The sequence below is a fragment of the Dicentrarchus labrax genome, unplaced genomic scaffold (assembly GCF_905237075.1).
Source record: "Dicentrarchus labrax unplaced genomic scaffold, dlabrax2021, whole genome shotgun sequence".
In the NCBI taxonomy this organism is placed as follows: Eukaryota; Metazoa; Chordata; class Actinopteri; family Moronidae; genus Dicentrarchus; species Dicentrarchus labrax.
This window is the reverse complement of record NW_026136718.1, coordinates 3,499,238-3,514,169: the sequence shown is the minus strand read 5'-3', so window position 1 is coordinate 3,514,169 and position 14,932 is coordinate 3,499,238. Positions and strand designations below refer to the sequence as shown.

General features: G+C 43.5%; 1 protein-coding gene across 1 annotated transcript; it reads left to right on the top strand.

Moving 5' to 3' along the window:
* The first annotated feature begins 11,690 nt into the window (after positions 1-11,690).
* igfbp1a (insulin-like growth factor binding protein 1a) lies at positions 11,691-14,551 on the top strand. Its single transcript, XM_051377947.1, is given in 5 exon segments — positions 11,691-12,289; positions 12,458-12,627; positions 12,942-13,070; positions 13,382-13,489; positions 13,491-14,551. Coding segments are annotated over 5 exon segments (798 nt in total). The 5' UTR covers positions 11,691-11,916; the 3' UTR covers positions 13,509-14,551.
* Positions 14,552-14,932: the final 381 nt, after the last annotated feature.

Genomic DNA, 14,932 nt, shown 5'->3' with positions numbered 1-14,932 from the left:
CCAAAGCATCTTTAAATATTTCTCAGCTCTGATCTGTTTTCTCCAGCAGGATCATTTCATTCGTGTATATTCACCTAAATATAAGAATCGTTGTGTTTTCGTTTCCTTAGAATGAGCCAGGTGGAGTCCGCCATGTTTCTACAGTAGCCCAGAAAGGACAAACCCAACACTGGAATGGGTGGGTGAGGCAAGGGGGTGGCAATCTGTGCTTCGGATGGATCACCAATGGCACATACCACAGAATTTATAGCCTGAACTAGTCCTGAGACGGGCTTTTCACACACATAAGCAAACCAAACAGCACAAAACACAAACAATGATACAATAAAAGTACCAAAAGCTCCACCTGTCTGATTCCCACCTCTGTGGTTGAAAATGACTGATGAGGACAGTGCACGAGTCAGGAGTGTGAGAAAGGTGTCAGGCCCTCAGCAAGATATACATGTTTCTGTGTCTCTCCTCACCCACCTCCTCACCCCCCAACAGAGGAATCCAACGAAGGAACGGGGGGGGGGTTTACAGGAAAAAGAAAGCAAAACAAATGCGAGGCCTTATCATTGTGTCTGTTTGTGTGCGGAGCTGAGTGCGGAGGGATGTTTCAAGTCCTGTCGCAGGAAGAACCGACTTCCAAACATTCATCAGTGATGTGAGAAGTGTGTGTGTGTGTGTGTGTGTGTGTGTGTGTGTATAGTAAAGTAGCTGGAAGTGCTGTGGCATGCGGAGCATCTTGAGTGACAGGTTGTCATGGTAACACAACAGGATCATGCCCTGACATGAAACCATCAAGGTTGTGTTTTTCAGCGAGTAAATGATAAACCATTGAGCCAACCCTCCTCCTCCTCTCTCCTATTAGCTCTGTGATTCATGCTGATTGTGTGCAATCACTGCAGAGGATGTCAATACTCCACTTTCTGTTGATAACCGAGAAATTCAAGCAGCCAGTGTGTGTGTGTGTGTGTGTGTGTGTGTGTGTGTGTGTGTGTGTGTGTGTGTGTGTTTACCACCTGCTGGACTCTCCGATATGATCAAACATACCCGGCTGAGGAGTGCCAACACAAACACTCACACACTTTGAGATAAGCCAGCGGAAATGGGTCTTTTCAGGCCTCGTTTACAGCTGTGGGGCAGCGGAACAGCCGTCTATCAGCAGCCTGAGTCAGACGCTGCTGAAGGGGAGAACGTTGCAGTGACGCAGCCGGGACACTCTGCAGGGTTAACGATAGTTTTACTGCTCCCGCCCCTCCCTCGCACTGCTTACCCAATGACCCCCGTGTGTCATAACATCCCTTACTGTAAGCCCTGCTGGAATCTGGACACTGGAGCGTGGGAGGAAAAACACAACCCCACTGCTTAAGTGCATGTTTTACTCTGGAGATGTTGTGCGTTCCTTTTTTTTTATTTATTTGCATGCATGTTTGTATATCTCTGTTTAAGTGACTGCCTTTTTGTGCGTGAGTGAGGCCAAACAAGTCGTGAACTTGCAGCTCAACATCAAAACATGTATTACGTCTGCAGCATGTACCTGAGGACAAACTGAGGCCTTTCTCGTCATGAGAATCAAGCTCCGGTCTCCCGGATCACGTAGGTCTCGAACTGCTGGTAAATCTGATGAGGTGATTTAAAAAATGGTAAAGAGGAGGAAAAGACATTTCATTTAAGATCTTTGGTACCAGTTTTGGTATCAGGTTGGACTGTTGAATAATCAATTTCTAATGACTTTTGTTTAGTTACTGAAGTTTTCTTGCTATTATATGAAACCTTGGGGGTTTTACAACCAGTTCTGGATCTGAAGTTCAGAGTGTTTGCTCCACTTTTTAGTCTCCCAAAACCGTCTCACTGTCAGCCACAGAGCACAGTTTCGAGTAAAAGCATATGCTTCACCCCGAGGGATTGCATTTTAGCTTTTATTACATCCATATGCAAGCATTAAGCTCTCAGATACTTTTAGTGTACGGTAACTGAAAATGTTCTTCCAAGAAATTTTGTGTCACAACAGAGCTTCTGCAAGGTTGTGAAACAAAACGCTTCTTAGGGGGGTTCTCAAAGAAGAGCCAAAAACACAAACTGCTCTTTTCTGATTAGTAGAGAAAAAACATCCTCCCACAAGATTGTTTTTCATCAAGGACTTCCCCGGCGCAAGACTGTTATTCTCTGTCTCTTACGTTATGTTTTCCCTGCAAGCACATCGGCACCGAAACACACAGGGTCAATGAACTCCACGTTGTGTAAGAACAGCAGTGACCCTTACTAACCTTCGCCTGCCTCTCATATGTTTGGTCTCTTCTGATCGCACACGCAGATGGAATGTGACGAGCTGAAAGAAAACACCTTAAAACCTCCAGAATGTCTCAATAACCTCCAGAGCAGAGTGGATCAGGGTGAACTGAGGTAAAACTGATGAACCCTGTGAAAAACAGATCTGGATAACAATACAGACTGACAGACACGGGACGTCCCATCACCAAAATTTCAAAAATATAAATATAAAATATTTCTTCTAAGGCTTACTGGCATCTCGCCACACAGATAGTTTTAAGTGTTTATTTCCATCCCAAGGAGGTTGTCCCTTGGAGGAAAAAGGAATTTTATTTTTGGTTCTCAAAGTACTAAAAAACAACGTTTAACAAAATTGAACAGCAGCACGTCTTTCCCGAGGAAAATATCTTGCTTTCTAAGAAACAGCCGCAGTTATTCAGAAGCTCTGTGGATTAACAGCAATAACAGGGAGCATTGTTTCTGGAGACACAAGTTGCCCTTGAAGTACGAAAAAAACACTCAATTACTACATACATTATTGTCACATTCCTTTGTCAGGGCACCAGTCTGCCTTCAGTATTTGGCAGTCTCAGCTCACTCAGCTTGTGTTGAATGCAGACAAAACCTACAGGGGAACTTTTTTACTTTCTATTTATAATAAAGAAAACATGATAGTGTTTAGAGAGGGCTCTAGGGTCTAGTGCCCGCTCTTAGGGTGCTAATCCTAACTCAGCACTTCAACCACAAATGCATCACAACTTTCTGGTACTTTTTTTATTTTCGCCACTGCTGCCACCTTTTTACCGGTTCTTGATTACGGGGATTTGTTGTGCATTAATACATCAGCACAATGTCCCCACATGTTGGCCTCAGAAACGTTGTTTATCACAGCGTGTTGAAAATTGTGACCAAATTAAAACCACTCACTCATCGTTGTGCTTTGTGTTCTGGAGTTGGCCGACGATCTGAGTATTTCTTTACTTATTGAAGCCATTCTGTCGCTTCTACAAACTTATGTCACATCTTACAGTCATCGTCGGAAATCACAAGATCCGCTGTCTGTCAATGAAGACCGGACAAAGAGCCAAGAGTTGAAATTGATGAATCTGGCAGAATTAAAGACTAAATTCTTTGGTAAACGACTTCCTTTTCTTAATTGCCTCCATTCATAGCTTATTTTAGCAATCTCGATGTTATCTGATTTTAATATTGCTGCCTGATTTTGTTTTGTTTTGTATCATTTGTGACCCTGTCTTAGCCAAGTCTTAGGAAGGCATCAGGGGTCTCAGATTCTAGCACATAAAACTGAAACAATCTACACAGCGAGACTCCATTAGAGGTGAGGGAAAATGTGTCCTTTATGGTTCATCTGAAGCTCATTATGTGCTCGTTATGATGTGTGGAAAATGTATTTTTCAGTACCAAAAATACACTTTATTCAACTGTAATTCCATGCTGCACGATTATTGGCCTCTCTTGGGTACGATGAAAGTAAAGTGGAGCCAAAGAGTGGCGACTGTACACCCCACCAGGGTTGTGTCTTCCTCACTGTATATGAGCTTTCTTTATTTACTGCTGTGGATTCTTTGATGTGGATGTTCTGGACAGGCTGTTCTATTGTAATTGAAAAAGGATCTTCAGACACAGATTTGATGGAAGGAAAGGGGAGGAGGGTGATTAAAGTAATGCTGAGTTTGGATGGAAAACATTTTCTTGCATAGGGACATAATAACAGCAAAATCCTACCAACACAGCTCCCCTGACCCATTCAGGAGATTGTTTCCAGTTAACTTTGCCAAGTGTAATCCTCTGGCTCGGACTTCCTCCTACTTCTCATTAGAGCCACAAGAGAGAGGGAAGCACTGCAGCTAAAAACACACACACACACACACACACACACACACACACACACATACACACACACAGTCATTCAGAGAGAGAGAGGAGGAAACTAAACACAATGGATGCTGGCGCATGGGAGCCTGGATTTCCTGGGTTTCCCACACACAAGTGTACAATCACAAGCTCACAAACATATACACTTATTCACACTTAGTCACACACAGACACACATGTGAACCATCATACAACATGCCAAGACGTCAGGCTCTCATGAATAAATCCATTTTCCCATTCACAATATTACAGCAGCGAGAGCGCCCCGACACTTGTCCGCCATCAATGACCCCGGCTCTGTTTCAGTGTTTTTCTCCCAGACCTCATTCTATGATCTGCGTTGCCTGTTTAATGAGACATGGATTATCCGATTAAGGAAATCTTGTGAGAAGGACAGGAGAAGAAAAAGAACAACTTTGCTGGGGATTAGCGTCATTGTGCCCACTCACATCACATTCCTGGCTGCTGATTCTCAGCCCTGAGAGAGGACGCTGGTTAACCAGACCACGCCACTGACGTGTCCTGGGACCGGAGACAACGCTGGTTCACTCACGGAGACCAGAGCTCCCATCTGCACTAGTACATCAACTCTCACAAGTGTTTTGATGTAAATTAAATCCTTTTAAGATTACATGCTGTGAACCAGGTTGTCCAACCTCCTCAGTGTCCAATCCTTGTTTTCCATTCCTAACCCAAACTGTAAAACCTGACAATACATCTTAATAAAAGTCACTCACTCACATTAATAATACACAATTAAAATTCCAAATTCCAGTTTGTTGCATTGACGTTAAAGCATTAGTGTAAGTGTAAGTAATGTGGTTTTATTTCAGCTCATTAATCATCATAAACCCAATTATGCATCCAAATAGTTCTTAATGATTCCCCGAAGTGTAAAGATTTGATGTTTGTCATAAAAAAAACCCACAGAATTAATTGGCTTATTAATTGGGCCATTTTGATAATCAATTAACTATAAATCATTTTTATCGTACGTCGGTTGTTTTGACAGGTTATGTAATAATTTGCAACTTAAGTGGTAACATTTGTATAAAGAAGATGCCTTAAAGTTACTAAACTATTTTAAATAAGTTTGGAGAAATGCTGCGTATGAGTGTAACTTCACTGAACTGAATGGAATTGGTACAATTAACTTAATTTACCCAAATTACCTTCACAATATATACTTCAGTTACTGCTACTCAAATCAAATATCTGTAATGCTTAAACAGTTTGAGTTAAACTAACTCGTCAGTTTTTACAGTGAATAAACTGCTCCTGCGAAGAGCTTTTATTCAATAATAAACCTTGTAATGCCAACATCAGTGCCACTGTCATAAACTATGACCTGCTTTGTCTCATAACTCTCTAATTCTTCAGTAATCACTTACCTGCTGGAAAAAAGCTGCAGCAACATCTGGACCAAAGTCCATTTATTGAAAACTAATTAGAAATGAATCACAACTGCAGACCTGGTGACATACAAACCTTTATTTGTGACTCACTAACATGTGCCAGATGTGTATTTTGGTCCACTGAAGTGTGGAAATATTATCAGCTAGTTAGTACTGTAACACTGCATCATATCATATAAGCATGTTTATGTAAAAAGTAAGAACAGCAAATAAATGTGGTGGAGTAAAAAGTACAAAAATACCATGGAAAATACTAAAGTACCTCAAAATTTTACTTGACTACAGTACTTGAGGTCTCTCTTGCACTGCAACCATGACGTGGTGGAGAGCCTTGCGTACTCCAGTGACCCTGAGAGCTGTGCCGGATGGGCTTTAATACCCCTGTTGCCTGTGCATGTGCACAATAACAAAATAGGCTCCCACTCATAAAAAAAATAAAATAAAAAAATAAAAATCCATAACCAAGTGTAAACCCAGAATGACGTCACCCATTGGTTTGTGGACAACTGTTTTGAAGCCTCAAGTCTGGCAGTACGGCCATTGCCATCTTGTTTTTTGGAGCCAGAAGTGACCATATTTGGACGAGAGCAGGGAGCTGCTGGGTGACCTACTGCGAGTTGGCCTGCTCTTGGTTTTGGCTCCATTTCAAGAGAAGAAAAAAAAAAGCCTGGTCTCAAACTTTCTTGTAATACAGATAAACAGGACAGTGAAATGTGTTTCTGAATACATCTGAGGAGAGAGACAGTCAACACAGTAACAGAATCTTTATTCATATTAGCACTGCCTGGTTTGCTGCATCCCGCCCTAAAGCATACCATCTATCTAACCTATTTTACTCTAAATGGGACCGTCATTTACTAAATGCACATCATGCTGTATGGAAGAAGACTGAAACTAGAGAGTGAGACCATAAACTCATTAGAATTAGGGTAATTTTGACATTAGAGTCAATATAAACTAAATTATTTTTGCAGCCACTAGAGTCGCCTCCTGCTGGCCAATAGAAACAATGCAGGGTTAAGGTACTTCTGCACTGGCTTCACTTTACAGACCCAGAAGCTCTGTGCACTGATTATATACTGTCAATGTCCATAACCTTACTAGTGGTCAAAAAGTCCAGTCTTTAATAAGTAATTAATAATATATTCAAGTTGTGCCTGAAGCAGTAAAGTCATTTTCTTTTCTTTTAAAACAGTTTATTGTAATTATGTGTGTATTCGTAGAAAAGAAAAAGTGGGGGGAGATATCCGTAGTGAGTCATTTTCTTTTATTGTTCTCATCCCATTCAAACTGAACATTTTTATGGTTTTGCTTCCTGGTATCAGTTAAACTGCTGACCGACGACTCATCATGAAGTGAGTCAGAACTTTCTAACTGTTGTATTACTGATTCAACAGGAAGAAACTCATGGCTCGGGGTTGTAAGTGTCAGTAAGTCGCTAATTAAAGGGTTCTTACTTCGCCCAGTAATCCATCAAATCTAAAGTTGCAGTTTTTTGTTGTCATTAAAGGGGCCTTTCCGATTAATCAGCATGAATAAAGCTTGAGATTTAAACTTCATGTTTGACCTTGGAAACAGCAGTTCACAAAACAATCCAACCACAGGGTCCATTTAGTAGCTGTCCTGGAGCTTTCAGTCACCTGATCTTCCTCAGCAAAAGGTTGATTTGTCCACTGCTGTAATAAACTTTCAGTCTTAACTTTTAACACAAACTAGAAGTTCTTAAACGCGGGATCTTCACCACCATCTCCGTCATTGCAGTCAGCTTCTCCCGGCTAGGATTCCCTCAGTGTTCGTGGTTCCCGCTGATTAAAAGCACTAAAAACACTGAATAAAGCAGTTCCACCTTAAAAATCACTGCTTCTCCCACGCTGTTGGACAGACAAAGGACGTCCCGGAGGGTCTGCGAGCCGAGCTGCTGCTAACGTTAGCTCAGCTTGTTTCTCTGATAACTTAAGATCCAGACGTCCGATGACTAAAATCCTTCATACGGTTCAAATCTAGAGTTAAAAAGCACCAAGATCTAAAATGTGGCTTCAGACTGGATAAACAGTCAATGCATGACAGCTTCTGGCACACAACCAGAAAGCTGACGCAGGCACAAAGGGGATATGACGCCGTTGAGTTTGAACATTGTTGGAAACATTTGGGATACTGTAAGTACACAACTCAACTACATATAGAACATAGAGTTTCTAGACATTTTAATGTGGAAATGTAGCATATTATAGCTTTAATAAACGATGAATTAAACAATAACAAGGCCTTTAGTTACAGTTTATAAACCCCTTTTAAACCCGTTTATATTAAAAAAGTGGTGGTGAGTCATAGGTGTAACATTACACCTGACTGAGTCAAACCTCTTATTCCGAGTGACGGAGGAACATATACGTTAACCTCAGAGAGCCTCTGGGTGTCGGCCTGAGTAGTATTCACACAGGTGTGCATTCTTTCTGTGGGTGTGATTTCAAACAACCCTGTTTTTCTGAGCTCATCGGTCGTACGATACCCCCCTCCTGACGCCCACCAAAGGGCAAGGTTTGAATCTCCATAAATGGAGGGTGGGTGTGTATTTGTGTGTGCTTGCATGTGTGTGTGTGTGTGTGTGTGTGGGTGTGAGCAGCTCCTGAGACAACAAGAATGTTTTTCCCGGTGCTCTTGTCAAAGGTAAACATTCCAGTCTTGGGACGTTCAATGCCAAGCGCCGTTTGATGTGCATCATGTGACATCTGAAAGAGATGGAAAAACCCCCGCTTATCATCTCGCTCCCAAACACAAACCCTGCAGCAACCATTACGAGGCCTTTGTGGTTCTGTGGCCAGGGTCTCCGGGGCTCTGATGGATCCCGCTGTGTACATGTGTTTTTGAAAAAAGTAGGTCTGTCCCTGACCTGAGATAACTCCGTTCTGTTTGACCACTCAAACAGCCTCACACAACCAGTCACCACGGGTTGCTCCTCCATGAGAATACTTAACATGTTTTAATCCCTCACGTCGCTTCGTCTTTACATCAACCTGCTAATAACATACACGATCCCCTGTTATGTTTTACTTCAGCAGTCAGCCAGCCATTCAAGGCCGTATCATAAGATGTTACAGGCCGGCTTTACTCAGGCTGTTATTGAGAAGAGTTTCATCAGAATCTGTGAGTGTTTTTGAACAATAAGGCCTGACTACCGTTCGCCTTATGTGCCACAAGTTAACTAACCTTAGCTTATGTTAATGCTATGTAACATAACGTTACATACTGGGCCTTTACGCCTATAGAAAGTAGTGCTGCACATGTGGGTGAAATGAGAATAAATGTCCTGCCATGCAGCATCCAATCCACGTTTCAGCATCTGCAATGCAAAAAGTCAAAGTACTTTTAAATGTAATGGAGAATTTAAGTGAAACACCTTGAAGTGCAGTACTCGAGTAAACGGCTTTCCGCCGCTGTAACTAGCGCTAGAGTGTTTTCATGATGAGAATGGGGCCATTTGGTTATGCATTAAAGGACTTCCTGTTCAGCGAGAGTGAGAAAAAACAAACATTAGGACATCCTGTAGGACATACTGTATGGGTTGCACATGTGCACACATCACATGTTTTATTAATAGAAAGGATTAAATGTTGCCTCTTTCCTCTTCAGCCCCCCCTCAGAGTCCCGTCAGTGGGTCAGTTATCACAAACTCACACTGTGGAGCCAAACTTTGCTCAAACCCACAAAACTTTATTCTACATTTTAACGGAGATCGCAGAAACATCAGACACACACAAAATATTTCCATTTGATGGACTGGTACAAGGCATTTATGTCAGTGTTTAAAACTGTCAGAGTTGAGTGTGGCTGAGATTATTTGTACATCATTAAAGAAACGTATGGGGAAGCAAAAGGGAGATGTTGATATTAAAGAGTAAAGATGCAATCTGTAGGGGATGAAAAAGATAAAGAAACACAGTTTTGGAACCTGATATGAGCCCAAAATTACATGACAGGTGTTAAAAACACATAAGAACTGTAGACAACAAACTAATCTCCAAAAAATAATTCATGTTTTCTGCAGATTTTTTTCTTCTTTTTCAGAATAAAAGGTTTGTAAAATGTCTCATTTTCTCAATTATCTCACCTTTAAGCATCTAATAACTGCTCTTAGTAAGCACTGGTGGAAGAAATCAACATATTCTCTACTCGAAGATCAATAATACAGCAAAGTTCAAATACTCCATTACTAGTAAAAGCCCTGCATTCAAAATGTTACTTAAAGCTGCAGTAGGTCATTTTTATAAAAGTAAAATTTTGTCACATTTGCTGAAACTTTCACTACATCCTGACAGTAGAACATGAGACAGATAATCTGTGAAAAGATCAGGTTCCTCTGGCTCCTCCTAGTGCTCCTGATGGCATCTGCAAGAAACTGAATGAAAACAACCAATCACAGCCGAGTAAGATCTCATCCCGAGATAACCTGGCAATGAATTTGACGAGATGGTGATGATATTTCTTTGCAAATATGACAAAAGAAAGTTATGTTAATAAAAGTTACTACAGCAGCTTTAAGTCAAAGCACAGTTATTATCAGCAATATGGAGACAGAGTGTGATGGGGAAAGTAAATAAAGTAAGTAAAAAATAAAAAATAAAAAAGTAAAATACTGTACTTAAGGGCTGTTTTAAGATACTTTTACTTTACTCGACCATTTCAATTGTATGCATCTGTATACAGTTACTTCACAACTGCAGTTACTAGTAATTTGCTGTAGTTAAAGTACTCATTATGCAGAGTAGCCCCTGGAAAGTAACTACATTAAGTACTGTACTTTACTGCAGGTTTAAGGTGCATTTCATGCTACTTTACACTTCAGCTCCACCACATTTCGGAGGGAAATGTTAGTGGGTCTAACGCTCTCACGCCACATCAGATTACACTAAAAGCTTTATTTAGCCTGCAGCTTTGAGGAATACAAATCTGGGCATCACGTGAGGGAGACTGTTAACACCAGTTGACAGATGATGCAATCCCATAAAGCAATTGCATGAATCCAAATGCAACAGAAAACACTGCATGAGGAGGGGGCAATTAACTACAATGTGAAAGTAGATGGGAGTCTTTCTTTGGGGGGTGAGGTGGAGGGTGGGTGACGAATTAAGAGTCTTTTTTTAGCCCTTTTGCAAATGAGAGGGGACATTATCACATGGCGGTCAGCAGTGACAGGACACCAAATGCCGCCTTCCAGAAAAGCCGTGAAAACGCGCATGTTGTCCACCGTGGGACCATCAAAGCCCCCCAGAGAGTGGCGAGGCGAGGAGGGACGTGTCTGTGGTCATGTCAGCGCCGCTCCCATTCAAAAAGCTTTTGGTCTATAATGGTCCCGGGAAACGTGTAATTACAACTGGACATCTCCTGGACTGAGCCCAAAAGCGGGCTTCAGCGCGCGCGAGGGACAGAGAGGGATCACATACCACAGAGTCCCCCCCTGCACCCCCTGCACCCCCCTCCCTCACTGCGCTGGCGTAAACGGTGACCCTCATTTGCGCTGCTATTTCTGAAAGTTGGATTTATTACCCCCCCGCCGGTGCACGGACGCTTTCTCACGTCGACTGAGCGCCGCCGGTTCGCTCTCCGCGGGCCCACGCTCTGTGCGCGCTGCGTGGGCGTGCGTAATGTGCGCTCATTAGGCCTACTACTTCCTTTTTTCCCCAAAGTTGTGTAAGAAGTTCGGAGAGGACAATTAATGGCAAAGCCTCATGAATAGACAACGTTGTTCCTCCACAAAGAGGGGAGCTTGTTTGTGTCCGTACGGCACACAGGGGGCTGGAAACCGGCTCCCGGTGACGCTCCGTGAACTTATTCTCATTACAAGTTATGGAAACAAACAAAAACAAAACCCCACTAAAGAGAGTCAGACTCGCAACCTGTGTTGTTACTGTAGTCCGGCAGTAAAGTAGTTTAGTGTTGCACCAGGGTGAGAAAAGGGGGGGGGGTCGTTGATTGCAACATCAAACACTGGTGTCGTCACTCGGCAGCGATAGGCTACGTGCAAGCACTGCCTGTTCCAAAATAAATATTGACGTTGATTGTTGTATTCAAATGAGCTGCCTGACCGGACATAGGCGGGCCAATCAGAGCCCATCGTATCATCACACCTTCTTTTCAGAAATCATTCATAACGCCGATGCGTCAAACACTCACAGAGGACCCGGCTATAAATACGGCTGCGCGCAACGCACAGTTAGACATTTTCCCAAAATCAAACGAAAGACACAACTGAGCAAGAACCGTGGGAATCCGGCTTTTACCTTTGATTATTCTCTCCACCTTGCTCTACATTTTATATTCTATATTTAGTATCCAGCTCACTGTGTTGGCCATGGGTGGATTATCTTTGAAGCACGTCGTGGTGGTGGCGGTGTGCTCCGTGCTGGCCACGGGGACGCTGGGGTCCCCGGTGGTGGGGCCAGAGCCGATCCGATGCGCCCCGTGTACTCCGGAGAAGCTGAGCCAGTGTCCTGCGGTGGCGCCCGGATGCGCCGAGGTGTTGCGGGAGCCCGGCTGTGGATGCTGCCTCGCCTGCGCCCTGACTGCTGGGGAGCTGTGCGGGATCTACACGGCGCCGTGCGGCTCCGGACTGAGGTGCACCCCGAGACCCGGCGACCCCCGACCGCTGCACTCCCTCACCCGGGGACAAGCCCTGTGCACTGAGAGCACTGAGCCCGCGGCGACCCCCGAGCCCCAGACACAAGGTAGGCCTATAACCTCCACATTTATACATCTGTCTTTTACCACATCCAGCAAATACTCATTATTACGACCCCCCCACCCCCAAAAGACACTTGACTGATCTCCTCTGGAGCCATTTACAGTTGCATCCCCTCAGCTTCGCTTAACATTCATTCAATTCCATCCTCCAGATCAGGGAGAGCCAGAGGCTGAGATGGAGAACACAGCCATTATCTCGGACCCCGGCTCCAGCCACTACCTCCCCGGCCCCAGTAAGCCCTACGACCCGAGGGCTGCCGCCGACGCTCAGGAGAGCATGAAAGCCAAACTCATCGCCATCCGCAAGAAACTGGTCGAGCAGGTGAGAGCCAGGGAAACCCTCTGAGTGCTGTGTGTTACTAAAAGTTTTTTGGGGAGGTTTTTCTTTTTTTTTCCTTCTTTTTTTTTTGAGGGGGGGTGGGAAGGGCCAGTGCACCACAAGGGGGAGCTGGTGTGCTGTTTGAAGAGATGCTGGAGAGGGGAGAGAGGGAATGGGGATGCTGCTTGTTTTTACAAGTTTTCTGTGCAGTTTGATGTCAGCCCACGTGCTTGCTGATAATAAAGCCGTGTTGATTGTGATTTCTGTGTGCTGGCACAATGCACAGCTCGCTTAACCCTAACTCATCCTCTCAGCAGGGGCCGTGCCACGTGGAGCTGCAGAGAGCCTTGGACAAGATTGCCAAATCCCAGCAGAAATTAGGAGACAAACTAACCAGATTCTACCTCCCCAACTGTGACAAACACGGGCTTTATAAACCAAAACAGGTTGGTGCCTTCTCCAAAGTGTGTGTGTGTGTGAGGGGAAGTTATGGGGATGGATTCATGACTCCACTCAGCATGAAAGAGTCTCAGCAAGTTGTATGTGTGCGTGTGTGTGTGTGTGAGAGAGAGCGTGCAGCCAAGATTATGCTTTAAAGTGCTTTGTGAGTGAGTTAGTGTTGCAGGCAGGTTGTGTTTGTGTTCTGATGTCACCCAGCGAGTGCTGCATGACCGTGCATGTGTGTGTGTGTGTGTGCATCAGGAAAATATAGGCAGCTGAATAAAATCTCATCTATGCTGTTTCTGTCCCTCTGCAGTGCGAATCCTCTCTGGACGGACAGAGGGGTCGATGCTGGTGTGTGAACTCCTGGAACGGCAAGAAGATTTTAGGTTCGACCGACCTGCCTGCAGACGCCGAGTGCCCTTAAAGAGATCAACCACTGATGCAGATCTCACAAAAAAGAAGAAGCAAGCCACTGATTTTTCCTTTTTAAAAGCTGTTTATTTATTGATCTTGTCCATGGTGGTGTTTAATTCAGGTACACTGTCATTGCGGGACTGTGGGTCCCAACCACCCTAAACCCCTCCCTCCCTCCCTCCTCTTCAAACACCCGTCCCAAAGAGAAAAAAATCTATTTTTGTTTTGCTGAGAAGAAGATTTTAATATTGATGCATTTACTTCTGCTCTTCAGCCTTATTTATTTCCATTTTATTTCATTGTATTTGTAATTATTTTATGAGTATTTATATCATTTTTTGCCTTATTGTTATTATTATATTATTATTTTTATGGGTGTATAAAGTGTATATATGTATCTTGGCCCTGAGTAACTCCACTGCTGAGTTGAGCTCGCTCTACCCTTAAGGAGTTGTCTGGAGGTTTGGTTTGGGACAAACCAAGCAAGAACAAAAAGCACTGAGTGACCAAATGTCATTTAGAAGTATTTCTAAATGTTGTTTCTATGATTCATTTTGTTGCCATTGTTATGTCTTTATGTTATTGTCCATTTTCTTTCCGGATGTGACACACGATCAGCTCTTTTTAGTGAATGCAAAACTCTCAGTCGGGAATCCTTAAACAGTCTCAGAAAACATTTCCCATGCTTCCATGGGGCTACAGATAGCATGACAGGCGGCGCCTCCCTGTGTCGCCTCTCAGACGGGTATTTCTACATTAACCTACCTCCAATATTTATGTGTCTGCTGTCAGTTGTGTTGATGTATATGTCGAAAGAAGACTCGCTATTTTACTTTACACATTGCTGTTCTCTCTGACCAAGAACACATGACCACAAAGAGCGAGTCCCGCAGCGAACCGTGACGCCTCTGCTCTACCTACATGCTGCTGTTGGAGGGGGAATTATTGTTTATGTGAGTCTATTCCAAAGTGACTAACTGCTCACTCGTGTGTGTATGTACACTTTTTTTGTAATTGAGATGTAATGGAAGAAAAAAAGGTGATATATTTAATAAAAACATTAACCTCAGCTATGTGCTCCTTGGCCTCTCTTTCACCTCAGGCGCACAGACATCCATAACATGAGAATCACAACAGCTTCATTAGGGCGTGATTATGAAAGTCTGCGTGTATAGATGCACTCCTGGACCACATTTTCTATATTGGGCGTGTTTGTGTGCAGTGTTATCACCATGATCTAAAGTGGAGGCCCTTGTCTAACTTTAGACAGTTCGCGGGGACATGCAGCTCTGCGCTGCCTTTGACCCGCTCTCTGTTTGCCTTGGTTGGGGCACAGGAATTTGCCTCAACCTCTCGTGCCCACTGCCAGCCTGCCTGGCACCACCAGATTTATTTTTATTCTTTACAAATTGAACCTTTGCTTTATCCTTATTGACACATTCCAAGACTG